The sequence below is a fragment of the Silurus aristotelis genome (genome assembly GCF_946808225.1).
Source record: "Silurus aristotelis genome assembly, chromosome: 10".
Taxonomy (NCBI): domain Eukaryota; kingdom Metazoa; phylum Chordata; class Actinopteri; order Siluriformes; family Siluridae; genus Silurus; species Silurus aristotelis.
In genome coordinates this window covers 3,203,754-3,223,156 of record NC_139583.1, presented here as the reverse complement: position 1 = coordinate 3,223,156, position 19,403 = coordinate 3,203,754, and the positions used below count along the sequence as shown (strand labels likewise).

General features: G+C 40.7%; 1 protein-coding gene and 1 long non-coding RNA gene across 2 annotated transcripts; one reads left to right on the top strand and one right to left on the bottom strand.

Annotated features, from left to right (window-relative positions):
• The first annotated feature begins 7,843 nt into the window (after positions 1-7,843).
• Positions 7,844-8,868, top strand: LOC310732210. The gene is made up of 2 exons (XR_014535389.1): positions 7,844-7,903; positions 8,351-8,868. It is a non-coding gene; the product is annotated as an uncharacterized lncRNA (long non-coding RNA).
• A 483-nt stretch (positions 8,869-9,351) lies between these two features.
• On the bottom strand, positions 9,352-14,200 carry c18h3orf33 (c18h3orf33 homolog (H. sapiens)). The gene is made up of 5 exons (XM_083552504.1): positions 14,045-14,200; positions 13,821-13,880; positions 13,105-13,258; positions 11,833-11,993; positions 9,352-10,514 (listed from the first exon to the last, which is right to left on the bottom strand). The coding sequence occupies exons 1-5, from the start codon at positions 14,147-14,149 to the stop codon at positions 10,242-10,244; spliced, it is 753 nt and encodes a 250-aa protein (XP_083408630.1). The 5' UTR covers positions 14,150-14,200; the 3' UTR covers positions 9,352-10,241.
• Positions 14,201-19,403: the final 5,203 nt, after the last annotated feature.

Below are 19,403 nucleotides of genomic sequence, written 5' to 3'. Positions count from 1 at the left end.
TTTTCCTGGGGATTTAAAATCGATGTAAATTGTGTTTTTATGCAAATTCTACGGTTTGCGAGCTCTGACTAGTGCGCTCTTTGACCGTCCAATGAAAGGACATGAAAATGCTGACGTTATTGTACGCCTTCTAGATGGCCCCGGTGTCACAAACTCAAAATCTGATTGGTTAAAGAAACAGCTTCAGGCAACATTTACTTAGAATATAGACGCCTGTAATGCTGTATTATTAACAATAATACTTGAAAACGTGATTCTGACAGTGTTTAGGCAAGTAGAGAAGGCCTCGCCGGCCCTGACGGCTCATTGCTGTCCATCTTATCGTCAACAATATGTTTTTATCACATTTAGTACAAAGGAACAAAAAGCATTCTGATCCGATCTTCCTTTGACAATGGCTCTGAAACTGAGATGCCTTTCACTAAAGTCTCTCACATTACCAGAAACATGAAACACGTTATATTTCTACTCACGCTCATCTCACATTAAACCTACACAATCAGTAACCGGAGTCCAAAAAAATAAAAAAAGAATTCGTCCCGCGTTCAAGTGTCGAATCTCAACGCCACTGGCAACACAAAGACGCCGATTCAGCACTGGACCATGAGAAATAAAGGTTAAATAATTCAGCGAAGCCTCCGCTGCACCTGAACCACACAGCAAACTGATACACAGAAAACACTGGAGTCATTTTACCTCCCACATTCCTTCACACACACACACACACACACACACAAACACACACACACACACACACACCAAAGAGGTCTGTATCATGGTGACAAGGACCAAGCTGTGTCACATGTAGGAGGGGACATTCCCAGAGTGTGTGTATAATGAGTGTATAATTTCCCAGCAGCTACGTTGTTCCAGACGCCCACCTTATAGCAGGGTTCAACAGCCGGCTTTATTCTACTGACGGGGCGTTCATGAAGGATTCGATTCTTTTTTGAACAAGTCTTTAATGTGACTCGGAAGAACGAGTCAAAGAGCAATTCGTTCATTTTGTACTGAACGCGCACAAGCAAAATATCGCAAAATCTCCGTAGGTATGTACAAGAAAGTATTGAGTAGTCTCTCCACTCTTCTAGTCTAAGTCAATCGTTCTTTTGTCATGTGACTCCCATAGATGATACACAATGCAATAGATCAGGGGTTTTGCCCCGAAACATTATGGTTACAATAAATATGAAAGACACGTGACAAAATAACTAAAGACCTATGAGAGGTGAAGCTCCTCATTCTGGTTATCATAATTTGCACGATTTTATATTATATCTGATCGAAGGAAAAAAATATATCTAATTATATTTTATAGCACTTTTAATAATGGACATTGTCTATCATTATCAGCAGAATTAAGGGAGATTCAGAATAGACATGAACATCAGTATGGTTTCATGCCAAAGAAGAGCACTACAGATGCATTATTTGCTATGAGGATGTTGATGGAGAAGTATAGAGAAGGTCAGAAGGATTTAGAGAAAGCGTACGACAGGGTGGAGAGAGGAGTTGTGGTATTGTATGAGGAAATCAGGTGTGGCAGAGAAGTATGTGAGGGTGGTGCAGGACATGTATGAGGACAGTGGTGAGTTCTCCACACTCTCTGATGTAAAGTTTGGTGTTCCGCAAGGATCTGTTTTAGGCCCACTGCTTTTCTCTTTATATATGCTGCCTCTGGGTGAAATTATACATAAACATGGTATTCGCTTCCATATATTTCAGCAAAGCCAGAGGATAGAGATCAGCTTAACAATGTTGAGGAGTGTGTAAAGGACATTAGACAGTGGATGAACTAAATGACTCGAAAAAGATTCGTTCATTCTGATGAACTAGATTCAAAGAACCGAATCACTGAAATGATCCGATCTTCTCATCACTACTTTATTCCTTAGTTGCTGTATTAGACATTATTATATCAGAGGGTGGATGTCATAAGAAGTTATGTGACCAAAAGCAATTGTTAGATGTGTATTGAAGTCAATAATTTGTAGATAGAACATGATAATCATTTGTAGTGTGAATAGTGTTGTCTTTATTAATGATTACTTACGCTACAGCAAATGTTAGTTCCTGTTCTCTCTTACGTTATAGCAGCTATAAAGAGTCTTTTCCTAAACAGGCTCTGAACACGCAGCTTGTCATGTAACTGCAAAACTTCTCGTTAATCTTCCGTTTATAAATCTCTGACACTGCAGACTCCTTCCCTGACCACATCAAACAAATGGACATCATTTTTGTCTTGTGAATGAGCTATTGGAGGAAATTCTGACCAATCAGATTCAAGAATTCAACAGCATCGATGCAATTGCAGATGTTCTTATCCAGATTATCTTACAATTATTTCATGTACATAACTGAGCAGGGCCTCGCACAAGGGCCAACAATAGCAGTTTGATGATGCTGGGATTTAAACTCATGACCTTTTGACCTAGAAGACCAACATCTTAAACAGTGAGCTACCATTACCATACAGACTATTATGCTTTAATCTTTTCCCATCTTCCACATGATGATTGTTTTCCATTTAATTTTTAATCTTTTTTTATATTCATATACCATTTCTACAAAAGTCCCTAAGAGGCCATGAATAATAATATTTTATTCTTTCTTGTTTTCTCATGATCACAACTTCATTTTCTTTTGATCTCGACATGACAAAAGTTAATTAAATTGTGATCACGAAAAAAAACCAGCTCGTTATGTCATGATCAGTAGATAACAAAAAGAAAAAAATTATAACGCATGGCCTTTTAGAGCTTCTGTACATTTGTATATTCTATATTGACATTTTATATTTTATTCTATATTCTATATTGAGTTTTTTTATTCTATTCTATATTCTATCTTAAATTGTGTATTCTATTCTATTTAATGAATTTTATATTATATTCTATAATCTATATTGAAATTTTTTATTCTATTTTATATTGAGATTTTATATTCTATTCTATATTCTATATTGAGATTTTATATTCTATTCTATATTGAGATTTTATATTCTATTCTATATTGAGATTTTATATTCTATTCTATATTGAGATTTTATATTCTATTCTATATTGAGATTTTATATTCTATTCTATATTGAGATTTTATATTCTATTCTATATTCTATATTGAGATTTTATATTCTATTCTATATTGAGATTTTATATTCTATTCTATATTGAGATTTTATATTCTATTCTATATTGAGATTTTATATTCTATTCTATATTGAGATTTTATATTCTATTCTATATTGAGATTTTATATTCTATTCTATAGTGAGATTTTATATTCTATTCTATATGAAGTTTTTATATTCTATTCTATATTGAGATATTGAGACTAATAAAGCACTTTGTCTAGCGTATTTTCCCAGAATTCTGAGTACCGTGTGTCCAAGCACAGGTGATGTAAACACTACAGGTTGTTATCAGTGTAGTGTAAATGCCCAGGAGATCAAAAACTGAGCTTCTGCTGCCTCAGTTAATGTGTACTAATAAGATATGACTTGTACAGAGCAGATAATATATTGAACAGAATAATAGTAAATAAGTAATACAGTATATAACCAGTGTGAGACTTCACAAGGGGTTATTTCTTTAACATGTATGTGTCTGCGTCTCTTTTACGACCTTTAAGAAGGGGAAAGAAAGTAAACAACACACACACACACACACACACACACACACACACACACACACACACACACACACACGCACATGTGCCCTGGGATTGGTTCTGTTTGGGTAAAGGGCAGCAACGGTCAATCTTGGGCCTCGAATCAGATCAGACAGTCTGATAGTCCAGCTGATCTATAGTACACCCTAAAAAAAACCTCAGCAGATGGACAGCGATTAGGAAAAGTGACAGCATGAACAAAGTGTAAGTGCATTACAGCATGGGTGGAGGGGCGCCGGTTGTCCACCAAGTGTCATTAGTCATGTGTCCCCAAAAGCCAAATCCCCCAGGACCCAAATCTATCGAATGAGAGCACTTTAAATTTTTTTTAATTATTTGGACAGGGTTTAAATAAAACCCAAACATGGAGGACCATATCACAGTATGTGATTATCCCAACAGGTTTTCTTTCATTTATTGTTCTTTATTATTGTTGAATATCTGTTGCCTTGGAGCTGACGTAAAAGCTAAATAGAAATGACTTGTCAGTCGCTGACACTGCTAAAATAAACACACACATGCAAATTAATTTCCTGCTTTAATTCTCCTAAACAACAACAACAACAACCATTCTTATTTATTAAAGAAAGAATATATGTATTGTTTTGTCTGATTTATGGTTACATTTATGGTAAGGACATTGTGTAGTTCCTGCTATCGCTTATAATCTAACAAAAATAAATTAAAAACCTTTAAATATGTAGCATGCGAACACATCTGTCCTAAAAAAAACAACTTTTAGACAACTATAACTGTCACATGTACATTACAGTGAAATTCTTTCTCCACATATCCCAGTAAAGTTACAGGAAGTATAGAGGATTAAGGGCCTTGCTCAAGGGCCCGAGAGTGCTAGCTTGGTAATACTGGGGCTTGAACCCCCCAACCTTCCTATCAGCAACCTAAAGCCGTAACCACTGATCATCCACTGGCACTGGAGACTCCTTCTGTAGATAATATTACCTGAGATTTATGTCTATATAAATAATTGTGTGCTTTCTTCGAAAAAATGAATCAACACTTTCTGACCAATCAGATTACTCGGGAACACAGCAGGCACCTGTTTGGAAAAGTAGCTGCTTGGAGAGATGAGTTCTCCTAAACAGGTGCACGGCTGGGCTGAACAGGTCGTGAACATCAGGCTCAAACATCAAAAGGAATATACTTTTCCACCAGTATTATGGTAACTCAAGGATCGAGCATGTGCAAGTAATGCTATAGATGGAATTCTAGACGGTTGTGCACCTGCTGAACAAAGAACAGTCAAATCACTTACTTTAGTTTTTGTGGCCAAACTTAAAGATGAAGGTATATTCCTGTCTCTACTGAAGTATTTCCTGTTTCAGGAAAGCATTGTGTCCTCGGAAGGAGTTGCACAGCGGAATATGTTACCAAGAGCCTCTGAGAGTGTGTATGTGTATGTGTGTTAGAAAGCAGGGTTTACTGTTCAACTGCCCCTCACCCGCCACAACACCTCCTACCCCTCCATTCAAACTTTGAGGGCTGGTCAATGAGGGCAGGAACGCCTGCTGGAAAACCAGGGACGGATCCCAGGAGCAGATCTCATGAGCAGATCTCAGGAGTAGATCTCAGGAGCTTAGGACCTCATGTTTTTTTGTTTTTTTTAGATTCCCAGTATACCCAGTTTGAGATCCTTGATTGGTAACTAAAACCAGGAAGTAAAAGTGTCTAATGGGAAAATCAGAATTGAGGAAATGTTTAGTCTCCTGTAATCTGTGTCCTCATCCATATCCAGTAATTGATGATGGAGATTTTATTAATCCAGATCATGTAATGGAGTGTTATTGATTCTTCTATTAATCACTAAAAACTGAGGATGTCTTTCTTTAAAACGTTCTTGGGGTTAAATGATTAGTTGAATGTAATTTACATTTATGGCATTTGGAACCTTTTGTAAGTTCAATGTCTTAACCACTAAGTTACCACTATAGTGAAGTCATTTTAGAATTGAATACGTTTAGAATAGAATTGGATTTTTTACTTTTTTTTTTTTTACTTTTTGACCATTGATCATTTCTGCAATTTTAAATATTGATGGAACAATGTTTATGGTTTAAGGGGGAGATGGTTGCTTGGTTAAAGCTTTAGACTTTGGATCTGAAGATCAAATCCCAGCCACACCAAGCTGCCACTCCTGGGCCCCTGAGCGAGGCCCTTAACATACATGCTCAGTTGTATGAATGATAAAAATGTAGGTCGCTTTGGATAAGGACATCTGCCTTATGATGTAAATGTAAATGTGTGAATTAGAGCTTCAGTAAACAGTCCTGATGAGTCAGCAACTTCTTCAGTTGTCTTGTTCATTGACATCTATAAGGATATGTGAGAGATTTTGTTATAAACTGTATAGTTATGTATTGCATTATAGATACATGGACACATATATAGTATTTTCATACTTAAAATGTATTTTTATTCATAATTTTTTTTTCTATTGACAGTCGTAACAAGCATTTCACTACATCTCGTACTCTGTCTGAATGTGTACAGTACGTGACAAATAAAATTTGATTTCATTTGGTTATACGAATTACTGAATAACTCAATTAAATGATCCTGAAAAGAAAATAAACCCTGCAAATCAGAAGTGTTTTTCTCTTTTATTTTCCACACATTTGCTCTTTTCAAAACAGAAAAAAAAACACCAACAGGACAATAAAGGGCTCTCAACCTTCCCGGGATTCAATTCAGTGTTGACTGACGCTTCGTCCATCACTTCACACCACAAACAATGAGTGTTTCTTCCCCCTCTAGGAGTCTTTTCACGGCTCCTTGACGCAGCTTTCCTCCCACCCCTGCACCGCTGCTTGTGTCTCGGTTCAAAGTCTGGGACAGTCCGGCCCGCCGATCACACTGTTCCTATACGCCATACAGTTTAAACCTGCACCGGCAGCCAATCAGAGGCCAGGAAGCCTGTCTGAGTCACCAAATACATTTACATAACAAAGACTGACCAGATCGCTCGCTTAAATCCAACACTCTTTCCTCTCTCTATCACTTCTTTCATCCCTCCTTCTCTTTCTCTATCACTCCACCTGGAATCATGGGTATTTATACTCCAGGTGATCGGATTACTGATCCAGGATCTGTGTGGTACTGATTATATTTCTATCCAAGCAGAGATTCGTTCATCATCAGCAAGCTTTTTATCTGGTCTGGATCTTTGTTGATCTGGTACTTATGCCAGGAACTTACACACACACACACACACACACACACACACACACGACATCACACCATACCCCGTTTGAGTCACCTGAATGTTTCTGGAAGGAAACCGGAAAGCACAGAAGAAACCCACAGACTCTAATCAGGGATTATTCTAGAACATTCTAGGTCTTCCTCAGGTGTGTTAGCCATGACGGCCTAAAAACATGTTCAACCTATGAAATATTGAGATCTTATGAGCACAATAAGGCAGTAGTCTTCATTTGTCCTCCCACCAGCTCCACAACCTCTCCTCAGGTTCCTCACACAGCTGGACATCCATAGGATTAACTCTTTACCTCTCAGCACAGCCAGTCTCAACCCTGCATCCATACTACGATGAGCGTTTCCTCTTTCTGTACTGATCTGAATGTAACCGTTTGGATCGTTAAATGTATTCCAAGTTTATACGAGACTTTATGGTTTTTCAGACACATGCAGGTTCCTTTTCGTTTCTATGTAACAAATTTAGTCAAGTAACAGTATGAAGATTACGTTTGACCAAACAACTATGAATATAAATTCCTAGAAGTTCCACTAATTTAATAAAAAAATCCTCCATTAGCATGAAGAACAGCTTCACACACTCTCAGAATCTGGACAGCCCATTTCTCCAAACATTCAGTGCCTCTTATGAAACTTTCCACAGATGTTCTTCACTACTTGGAGATTTTGTTATGATCCAGTTCATCGCAGATCAGTTCAGTGGGGTTTAGGTCCGGTGACTGGGCAGGTCGTTATATGATAGACCCGGTCCGTGGGTCAATTGGTACCGGGCCGCACAGAAAGAATACATAACTTACATTATATCCGTTTTATTATCTGATTCTGATTGATGTTTTATTTTGGAAAATGACCGGATTCTCTCCTCCACATCTGCCTATGACTCACTCATGATGCCTCGGTCACATGTCTTACCTCCATCCACTACCTTCTTAAAGGGGCTCAAAATGACCAAAAAACAACACAGTGGATTCACAATTATTATTATATTTAGAAAATACCAGTTTTTATGGTCGTATTATTTTATTTTGTTTTATTTATCCACCACACCTTTAAGACCGGTCCGTGAAAATATTGTCCGACATTAAACCGGTCCCTGGGGCAAAAAAAGTTGGGGACCACTGGTCTAGAGGACACTCCAGATGACTGTTCGCTCTCTAAATAACCCTTACAGAACCTACTCTTACTCTCAGACTGATCTGCATGGTGTTGAGGTATGGAATGGGAGCCGTGTTGGTTCAGGATTCCTTTCACCTTTTAACCTGTATGTAGAAAATTAGTGAGAACGTTCTCCAAAAACAAAAACTTGTAAAATGGAACGGGAAAACGCTTATCCCAAAAGTGGCTGATCCGCACTGAAACGTACGATAACCATCGCACCCCTGTACTGAGCATGAGCAAAACGTATTTATTATACATATTATTTATAATACACGTTTATTTGCTTTAGTCACGTAATGAATAAAAAATGAGCTGAAGCGTTATCTTCTACTCCGGCCGTCTAAAAGGTTTTCCCTTCCTGCATCCCCCCCCTTTTACCTCCTCCACTTTGATTCATTCTTCTCCCAGCTCTTTTTCACTTACTATCCCCCTTTAAGTGGTCTCGGGCCCCTAGGACCCTCCTCAGTGTGCTTTGTCCTCTTGATTTGGTGTTTCTATAGTAACCGCACCCCCCCTCTTACCCCATCGCTATTGTCTATGTGTGGGTTGAGCAGCAGAGACACACTGCTTTACTACTGTGACAATATGCTCCCCCTTAAACTACTTAAAGGGGAAGAGAGAAAGCAGGAGGATTGTGGGATACGAGTTAATGAAGAGGAGGGACAGAAGAAGCTTGCAGGCTCTCTGGATTCATCTGGATTATCCTGGAGGACCCGGGAGACGCACGTGGAAGGAAGGTTTGTTAAACAATGAGGCTGATCCTGGCCCGTAGGAAATCTCACGTTAGGCTTGGGAAAAATAATAAAACACATTCCAGATGACGTGACTGAACTGGATTAAACTGGATTTTAATTGACACGTGCCCATTTTCACTCACGTACCCCTCAATACTAAATTTAGCATGCTCGCTCAAATTACTTTCAACACTGGAAAAGCGATTCACACGCATCTTCTGCTCATAATCCTTTATGAGGACATTTATGAGGGGGCGTGTCTATAAAACAACTAAAAGGAATAACACAATCGCGCATTTTCAGTTACGTTTTCATAAATAATAACACGGTAGCAGAGCTGAAGATGTTGAGATGTTCGTTGGGAGTGACGACGATGGACAGGATTAGAAATGAGTTTATTAGAGGGACAGCGCATGTAGGACGTTTTGGAGACAAGGTGAGGGAGGTGTGATTGAGATGGTTTGGACATGTGCAGAGGATTATGGGGTATATCAGTAGGAGAATGCTGAGGATGGAGACACCAGGAAGGAGGAAAAGAGGAAGACCAAGGAAGAGGTTTATGGATGTGGTGAGGGAAGATATGCAGGTAGCGGGTTTAAAAGAGTCAGATGTAGAGGACAGAGGGGTATGGAGACGGATGATCCGCTGTGGCCCCCCCTAATGGTAGCAGCTGAAAGAAGACGAAAAAGAAGAAGCAGCAGCTTGTTTCGCAGAGGTTCAGCAAGTTTTGGGCCTGATTTTAACAAGCAAGACCTGAATTGGTTTATTTATAAAATCAGCAAACGGAAAAAAATAAAATAAAATTCCGGTCCTGCAATTTTATATCCGTTCGTGCTTCAGCGACAAATTAACTTTAATGACCATTTTGCAAAACATGATAGTTTCATATTAATGACCTAAAAAAAAAAAATCTATTCCCAAGTCTATCAGTCCAAACTACACTATAGAGGTCAAAAATATTGGGACAACTTACTTTTCCAGGTATATGTGCTTCTTTGCTGAACTGTTACCACAAACATGGAGGCACACAAATATCCTTGGATGCTGTAGAATGGAATTTTCCCAGCTGTACTGGGAGACTCAAACCTGTTCCTGCATGATAATGCAAAAAAGCCAGCTTCATGAAGATATGCTTTACATGGGTTGGAGTCGAAGATCTCCTGCAATAGAGCTCTGAAAAAAACTCAACCCTATTGAAGGCCTTTGGGACGAACGTGAACGCTGACTGCACCCCCCTCCGGACCTCTCGCACAAATCTCCACAAGCAGTTCTAGTGGAACATCTTCAGTGTCTAAACTGCATTATTGGAATATTTAGTGCAACAGTGTTTACAAACAGCGAAATCCAGCAGCTTCAACATTTAACACACTCGTTTTAATCCCACAATCCAAACTAAAACCCAAGTCCATTTCCCCCAGCATGAAAATCTTCACCATCACCTCTCCTTCACTGGTCCTTGGCCCCAGACAGCCACTGTATGAGTCTCTTCATGGCTGTGATCATGCTGTTATTTCTGATGGCTTGTGTGATCTTGTTTCTCATGCTCTCCTGCTTCCACAGGCCCCGGCCCTTCTTCTCGGCCCTGAGCTCACACTTCAGCAGCCGCGAGTGCAACCTCCAGTAGAGACTCGAGCGAGGGTCGAGGCCGCGAAGTGGCGCCGTCCTGCCCAACCCGGAGCGCAAAATCTCCTCGTTAACACACGTGTTGAACAGAAAACCCTGCGGGAAGAACGGCACGCCTATTCAACAATGTTCAATACGGGATTCAAGGCGTGAAAACACAATTGTTCAGTAATTCACGAGCAAAAACAACAATACAGTGCAATAGAAATAAACGTATTGGGACACCTGACTTTTTCAAAGAACATTGTCTCAAAGCAGATAATGTGCTGGTAAAGGATCAATAAGATGTTCTTTAGAAGTGTAAGTTTGTCCCTGATGAGTGAGCCGGTGGCGACTGTGGTGAAGGAAAAACTCCCTGAGACTTCATAAGAAGGAAACCATGAGAGGAACCCGTCTCAAGTCCTCATCTGGGTGGCACCGAATGTCCATTTATTACGGATAAATGCGGCTTGTTGGGTTGATCAGATGCAGATGTCGGTGTAGCAGACTGTTGACATTAAGCAACAAATCCTCAAAAGCTTTTTCATAGATCTCCAGGTCGTTGATGGGCTTCTTCCCCAAGCCTCTACTACAGAATTGGAGACACACAATTGTATAGGATCTCCTGCTTTTGAGCTACAAACCCTATTTATATTTATGGCATTTCTCTCATTCATACAACAGTTAAGGGGTTAAGGGCCTTGCTCAGGGGCCCATTAGAGGCAGCTTTGTGTGGCTGGGATTTGAACTCATGACCTTCGTATTCAAAGCCTTAACCATAAGTTACCACCATATTGAATTCAGCCGAGATTTTAATGTGGAGAAGTTTTAAATGGAATATTGACGTCACCATTCATTTTTATAAGTTTTTTTAATTATCTATATTTTTTATATTAAATGTATATTTATTTACAATTTGATCGCCTTGTCCACGGGGAGGTGAATGTGAACCCTGACTGCACCCCAGACCTCCTCATCTCACCTACGTCAGTACCTGACTTTACTAACACCCCTGTGGCTGAATGAAATACCACAAATCTCCACATGTGGGTGCCAAAATCATCTTCCCAGAGGCTACTAGAAGAGAAAATGGAGAGTAAATGTGGACTGGGATGTTCACTTCCGCACCCAACCTACTCGCCAGATTCGGCTCCTGCGGCACTTCGCCCTCTTCCATGGCTTGAAGGTCGTCGTTTTGACATTGCTGAGAAGATCTGGCGCGAATTGCAGAAAGTTGATCGATGCGCTTCGAAAAAACGACAGGGGGCGCTGTATTGCTGTGCATAAGGACTGTTTTGAAAAGTACTTTCTTGTGAAAAGATTCTCTACAAGCCTGTACCAGCAGGTCCGTGTGTGTTTATGAAGAGTTTCATGTCCTGAACTGAAGTAGTAGTAGTGTGTGTGTGTGTGTGTGTGTGTGTCTGACCCGACGTACCCCACTGAGAGACACCATGCAGTGTAGACTCTCGTCTTCTCGGCTGATCAGTCGTAACCACACCGTCTCGTCCCTCCTCAGAGTCCGGACGAGCCAATCACGGCCCTGCGGGGTCAAATCCACCCCGGCCAAACGCACATGCAGCGGGGTCGCGACCCGACCTGCGGGAACGAGAGGCAGCAAGAACACTTTTACTACCCTTCTCGACTTCAAAGTGGCTTTACGATGGGAAAAGTCAATGGTGACGTTCGTCTGAGGGTCTGCGAGGACGTTACAGGGGGGTCACGTTACACTGGTGCGGTACCGAGAGACCTTTCGGTACAAAACAGGGGCCAATATGAAGAAACTGCGGACGACGATTTGGAACATTATGAAATAAATGCACTGATCTGGGCAGGAGCCGTAATCGGTTTTACTCCGGTGAAGATTATTCACATCTTTTCAGTTTATTGCCACAAACCTCCATTACTCAGAGAGCCTTTCTGCGAAAACGGCTTCACCAGGATTTTTCATTCCGCACTAAATCTTGTTAACGTGCAAATTCGACTAGCGTGCGCTAACAGAGAGCACCATTAGTTTCCCATTAGTTATAATGGAGCAGTGGTGTGGTTTCTCTCTGGAACCTTTTAGGAGAATGGAACAATAATAATATAATAAAGAATAACAGAGCGAGTGAAGGGAATTTCGGCATCATTACCGGTCAGGACGTCACGATCGTGTCCCACGCTGGATTACAAAACGGGCGCGTCGTTTCGAAAGAAAGTTTGTCGGACTGTTGTATGTGATGGTTAGCGCATTTGTAGCGCCTGTCGATTTTTTGGAGGGGAAAAAAACAGCACTTTTTGAACCTGCTGGTCTTTATAGGTGTGGGTGTGTTTCGCTTTGGTTTTGTGATAAACTCGATAAAGTCAAATCGAACAAAACGAGTTACGATTTTATTCTAGACGATATATATATATATATATATATATCGTTCACCCCTAACCCAGACATGATTTCTAGTATTTAAGATTCTAAGATTAAATCAGACACCAGTCTGTACCCGCCTGGTGGATGCACCAAGATTGGGAGCAGGGATTAATTTTTGATTTCGCCAGCTGTCCAGATGAACACAACGGTTCTCCTGACAGCTGGGAAGTGATATTCCTGCCCCAGTGATGCGAGTTTAATTGGATCTTTACAGGGTGGATTTAGTGACAGGGGTCTCGCCAGAGCGAGGAGAAGGAGGAGGAGGGGAAGGAGGGGAAGGGAGGGGGGTGTCTACGTCCTTACGTTTAGTCAGTAAAGGAGACAATATGGGGACATGAATCGGGATGTGTTCCACTTCGAGCCCTCGTTCCGTTACGCTTCGGACTTTTCCTCTGATGCTGACGTTTCTCTCGATGAAGCGGCTCGGGATTTCGGACGGAGAGCCGAACTTGGTCGTCTGAGGAGCAAAAAAAAAAACGGAGTCTGGAGACGCCACTCGTTTATACTACACATATGAACATTTTATTTTATGATTACAATTCAAACTATATATATATATATATATATATATATATATATATATATATATATATATATATATATATATAAAATTAGTTTAATTTGAATACTATTTTCAAAGACTGAATAGTAGGGGAAAAAAGCACAAATCTATTTTTTTATTAAAATAACAATTAAAAATTAAAGCAGATAATTGTATTATTATTATTATTATTATTATTATAACGATATAAATATAAATATATTTAGTTAGTTACTATATGTTCAAGCGATTTGACTTGCAGGTGCAATTAATGACCGGCAGATGTCGCCAGAACACTACAATTCCAGACGTATTTTTAACACCATAAAATAATAATAATAAACAGTTCTGTGATGCAGTTTAGATGTGAATATATAACGCGTTTAAACGCGGATAAATGTGATCCCTTCGCAAAATAAAGACTCTTTTATTCGTTATGTGTATAATCATATAATATATATTTAATATTGATATTTACCAGCCTGATGCTCCGCGCTATTATGATCACACCAGCTACCGCGAGCCCTGCACTGACGCTCTGTGCGACAAAAACAAACAAAAATACATAAATATATAATAATATAAGCAGTATAAATAAATGGCTGGGGAAAAAAATCTAATTGAAAATGAATAAATTATGACGTGAGCAAAAGTAAACTCCTAAATGCGTATTTTATTCTGGATATATTTTTAATTCCTCACCCGGATAAAAGTAAGATTTTCATCCGCAAACTTTGAAACTGTGGTTATAATATTTGGGGAATTTTCTTTTTCTGTCTCGGTTTGGTCCCGACACGAGTCAGGCATGTTGTTTACAAATATCAAAATACCGGAAATGAATACAGTAGAAAGCTCCGCCCCTTGGATACGGAAGATGAAGTGGGACAAAATCTTTGAAGCGCGTTTCGTTAAATATTAAAGGAAATCTGAGGAAAATCTGACGAGCTCTTTTTTTCTTATGAAAATGTAAATATCTATAGGGATCTACGTTTACATCCAACACAGGATTAATTTAGTGTATAGAAATAATAATCATGGAAGATTTGATCGTGTGATTTTCTCTAATGACGGATATACAGTATTATACATGCTATAAGTAGGTTCACTCCTGATCATCACCTTCATATGTCCTCAGTCTGAAGCACATAGTTGATCAGAATGACTTTATATACTGAAGCATTAGAATTTCCTTTTACTTCATCTACAAAACCCAAACACTGCTCCAGCAGGAGGATGTACACAGAGCGAAATCTATGAAGACGTTTGTTGGTGTGAAGGTTGGACCAGAATTTGAGAAATTCAAAGAATTTGAGTTTCCTTCAAAGATCCCTGGCCTCCTCAACCCAAATAAACATCATTGGGCTCAACTGGAGCCTCATCACATCCTCCAACATCAGTGTCAGATCAGACTAATGCTCCTACACTTCCTTCATCCTCTACCACTGTTGCACTGAACCCTCTATCTTCTACCACTGATTGCTGTATGCTCTTTCACTGCTCCACTGCTCTCTTCATCATCTTCCACCTGATCCCTCCATCATCTACTACTGATCCCTCCATGCTTTACCACTGTTCCACTAAATCCTCCATCTTCTACCATGGGTCCACTGCACTCTCCATCATCTACTATGGATCCCTCCATCCTCTAACACTGTTCCACTGAATCCTCCATCTTCTACCACCGCTCCATTGCACTCTCTCCATCATCTACTTCTGATCCCTCCATGCTCTACTACTGTTCCACTGAATCCTCCATCTTCTACCATGGGCCACTGCACTCTCCATCATCTACTACGGATCCCTCCATCCTCTAACACTGTTATATTGAATCCTCAATTATCTACTACTGATCCCTCCATCCTCTACCACGGCTCCACTGCACTCTCCATCATCTACTACTGATCCCTTCATCCTCCAACACTGTTCCATTGAATCCTCCATTATCTACTACTGATCCCTCCATCCTCTACCACGGCTCCACTGCACTCTCCATCATCTACTACTGATCCCTCCATCCTCCAACACTGTTCCATTGAATCCTCCATTATCTACTACTGATCCCTCCATCCTCTACCACTGCTCCACTGAATCCTTCATCTTATACCACCGCTCCACTGCTTTCTCTCCACCATCTACCACTGATCCCACCAACTTTCAGATTACAAGGCAGACCATCTTCAAGACTCCTCTTTATTTCTCTCTCTCCCTTTATATATATATATATATATATATATATATATATATATATATATATATATATATATATATATATATATATATATATATATATATATATATATATATATAATAGAATAATACACATACATATGTATATATTAAAGACTAAAGTGTGCTACGCTGCTCCATGGTCGATTCTTCAAGATGCAGGTGAAACAAATGACACCACGTAAATGAAATGAAAATCACCTGAAGAGATCAAAAGCAAAATCAGTCAGATGACCTTCGACCTTCTGGTGAGAAATAACAGGAAGAGTTTTCATTCATGGCCCAATAATAAACAGGGAAACATTTCACAGAACTGTTGCATCAGAGTAAATGAGAGATTATTATTTTTTAATTTATTAATCCATAATAAGCATCTTCGGTCGGTTCCAAAAACCAAAAACACAGAGACGTTCCAGTGTCTGGTTTCCTTCCATATAATTATGTCTGGTTTTTGTATGTGATTAAAATAAAATAAAAGATAATAATAATTTATATGCAATAATGATAAAACCCAGCCATTAGGGGGGCACAAGCCAGTGTACTCTTAGTGCCGGTCCCAAGCCCGGGTAAATGGGGAGGGTTGCGTTAGGAAGGGCATCCAGCGTAAAACATGTGCCAAATCAAATATGCGGATCACAAATGAGAATTTCATACTGGATCGGTCGAGGCCCGGGTTAACAACGACCGCCACAGGTATCGTTAGCCGACAGGGTACCGGTGGAAATTGGGCTACTGTTGGCCGAAGGAGGAGAAGGAGAGGAGGAAGGCGTCTACAGAGACGGCAGGAAAAGGAGCAGTGTAGGAGAGTAGAGGTTCGGGTTGGTACTTTAAATGTTGGTACTATGACGGGTAAAGGGAGAGAGATAGCTGATATGATGGAGAGGAGAAAGGTAGATGTGTTGTGTGTTCAGGAGACCAAGTGGAAAGGGAGTAAGGCCAGGAACATTGGAGGTGGGTTTAAACTGTTTTATCATGGTGTGGATGGGAAGAGAAATGGTGTAGGGGTGATTCTGAAGGAAGAGTACAGTAAGAGTGTAGTGGAGGTGAAGAGAGTTTCTGATAGGGTGATGATCGTGAAGGTGGAAGTTGAAGGGATGATGATAAATGTCATCAGTGCCTATGCTCCACAAGTTGGCTGTGAGATGGAGGAGAAGGAAAGATTCTGGAGTGAATTAGATGAAGTGGTAGATGGTGTACCTAGGAAAGAACGATTGGTGATTGGGGCAGACTTTAATGGGCATGTAGGTGAAGGGAACAGAGGTGATGAGGAGGTGATGGGTAGGTATGGTTTTAAGGAGAGGAATGTGGAAGGGCAGATGGTGGTAGATTTTGCTAAAAGGATGGAAATGGCAGTGGTGAACACGTATTTTAAGAAGAAGGAGGATCATAGGGTGACATATAAGAGTGGAGGAAGGTGCACACAGGTGGATTATCTTCTGTGTAGGAGATGCAACCTGAAGGAGATTGGAGACTGTAAGGTGTTGGCGGGGGACAGTGTAGCTAGACAGCATCGAATGGTGGTCTGTAGGATGGTTTTGGAGGCGAAGAAGAAGAGGAGGAAAGTAAGGTTTGAAAGAAGAATAAGATGGTGGAAACTGAAGGAGGAAGAGTGTAGTGTGAGGTTCAGGGAAGAGGTCAGACAGGGGCTTGGTGGTGGTGAAGAGGTGCCGGATGATTGGGCAACTACCGCAGGAGTGATGAGGGAGGCAGCTAGAAAAGTACTTGGTGTGACATCTGGAAATAGAAAGCAAGACAAGGAGACGTGGTGGTGGAATGAGGAAGTGCAGGAGAGCATTAGGGGAAAGAGATTGGCAAAACAGAAGTGGGATCGACAGAGTGATGAGAAAAGTAGGCAGGAGTACAAGGAGATGCGGCAGCAGGTTAAAAGGGATGTGGCGAAAGCCAAGGAAAAGGCATATGAGGAACTGTATAAGAGGTTGGACACTAAGGAAGGAGAAAAGGATTTATACCGATTGGCCAAGCAGAGGGACCGAGCTGGGAAGGATGTACTGCAAGTTAGAGCAATAAAGGATGGAGAGGGAAATGTGTTGACTAGTGAGGAGAGTGTGTTGAGAAGATGGAGGGAGTATTTTGAGCAGCTGATGAATGAGGAAAATCAGAGAGAGAGAAGGTTGGAGGATGTGGAGTTGGTGAAGCAGGATGTAGATAGGATTAGTAAGGAGGAAGTGAGAGCAGCGATTAAGAGGATGAAGAATGGAAAGTCGGTTGGACCAGATGACATACCGGTAGAAGCGTGGAGATGTTTAGGAGAGATGGCAGTGGAGTTTTTAACCAGATTGTTTAACAGGATTCTGGAAGGGGAGAGGATGCCTGAGGAATGGAGAAGGAGTGTGCTGGTACCGATCTTTAAGCATAAGGGAGATGTGCAAACCTGCAGTAACTACAGGGGAATTAAGTTGATCAGTCACACCATGAAGTTATGGGAAAGAGTAGTGGAAGCCAGGCTGAGAGAAGAGGTGACCATCTGTGAGCAACAGTATGGTTTCATGCCGAGGAAGAGCACCACAGATGCCTTATTTGCTTTGAGGATGTTGATGGAGAAGTATAGAGAAGGACAGAAGGAGCTGCATTGTGTATTTGTGGATTTAGAGAAAGCGTACGACAGGGTGCCGAGAGAGGAGTTGTGGTATTGTATGAGGAAGTCAGGTGTGTCAGAGAAGTATTTGAGGGTGGTGCAGGACATGTATGAGGACAGTGTGACGGCAGTAAAGTGTGCAGTAGGTACGACAGACTGGTTCAGGGTGAAGGTTGGACTACATCAAGGATCGGCCCTGAGCCCTTTCCTGTTTGCAGTGGTGATGGACAGGTTGACGGACGAGGTCAGACAGGAGTCTCCCTGGACTATGATGTTTGCAGATGATATTGTGATTTGTGGTGAGAGTAGAGAGCAGGTTGAGAAGAGCCTGGAGAGGTGGAGATATGCGCTTGAGAGAAGGGGAATGAAAGTCAGTAGGAGTAAGACAGAGTACATGTGTGTGAATGAGAGGGAGGGCAGTGGAGTGATGCGGTTGCAGGGTGAAAAGGTGAAGAAGGTGGAGGAGTTCAGGTACCTGGGGTCAACAGTGCAAAGTAATGGAGAGTGTGTTAGGGAAGTAAAGAAAAGAGTGCAGGCAGGGTGGAGTGGGTGGAGAAGAGTGACAGGAGTGATTTGTGATAGAAGAGTATCTGCAAGAATGAAAGGGAAAGTTTATAGGACTGTGGTGAGACCTGCGATGTTGTATGGATTAGAGACAGTGGCATTGAGTAAAAGACAGGAGGTGGAGCTGGAGGTAGCAGAGCTGAAGATGTTGAGGTTTTCGTTGGGAGTGACGAGGATGGACAAGATTAGAAATGAGTTTATTAGAGGGACAGCACATGTAGGATGTTGTGGTGACAAGGTGAGGGAGGCGAGATTGAGATGGTTTGGACATGTGCAGAGAAGGGACATGAATTATATTGGTAGAAAAATGCTGAAGATGGAGCCACCAGGTAGGAGGAAAAGAGGAAGGCCAAGGAGGAGGTTCATGGATGTGGTGAGGGAAGACATGCAGGTAGTTGGTGTAAAAGAGGCAGATATAGAGGACAGGGTGGTATGGAGACGGATGATCCGCTGTGGCGACCCCTAATGGGAGCAGCCGAAAGAAAAAGAAGAAGATGCAATAATGATAATAATATGAATAATTTGAATGAACTGTAACAAATTAACTTGACAAAAAATGTTTATTTAATAATTATAATAATTATAACAAAATATAACCATTATACAAATAATTATCATAATATTATTAACATTCGAAAAGACAAACTGAACAAAAAGAGAGAAAAGTGAATCAGG

Coding starts and splice junctions, on each gene's coding strand:
- c18h3orf33 (XM_083552504.1), bottom strand. CDS start 14,149: ATGCCTGACTCGTGTCGGGACCAAACCGAGACAGAAAAAGAAAATTCC. Junction 11,994..13,104: donor GTCTCCTTTACTGACTAAAC/GTAAGGACGTAG, acceptor TCGTTCCCGCAG/GTCGGGTCGCGACCCCGCTG. Junction 10,515..11,832: donor GCATGGTGTCTCTCAGTGGG/GTACGTCGGGTC, acceptor TTCTTCCCGCAG/GGTTTTCTGTTCAACACGTG.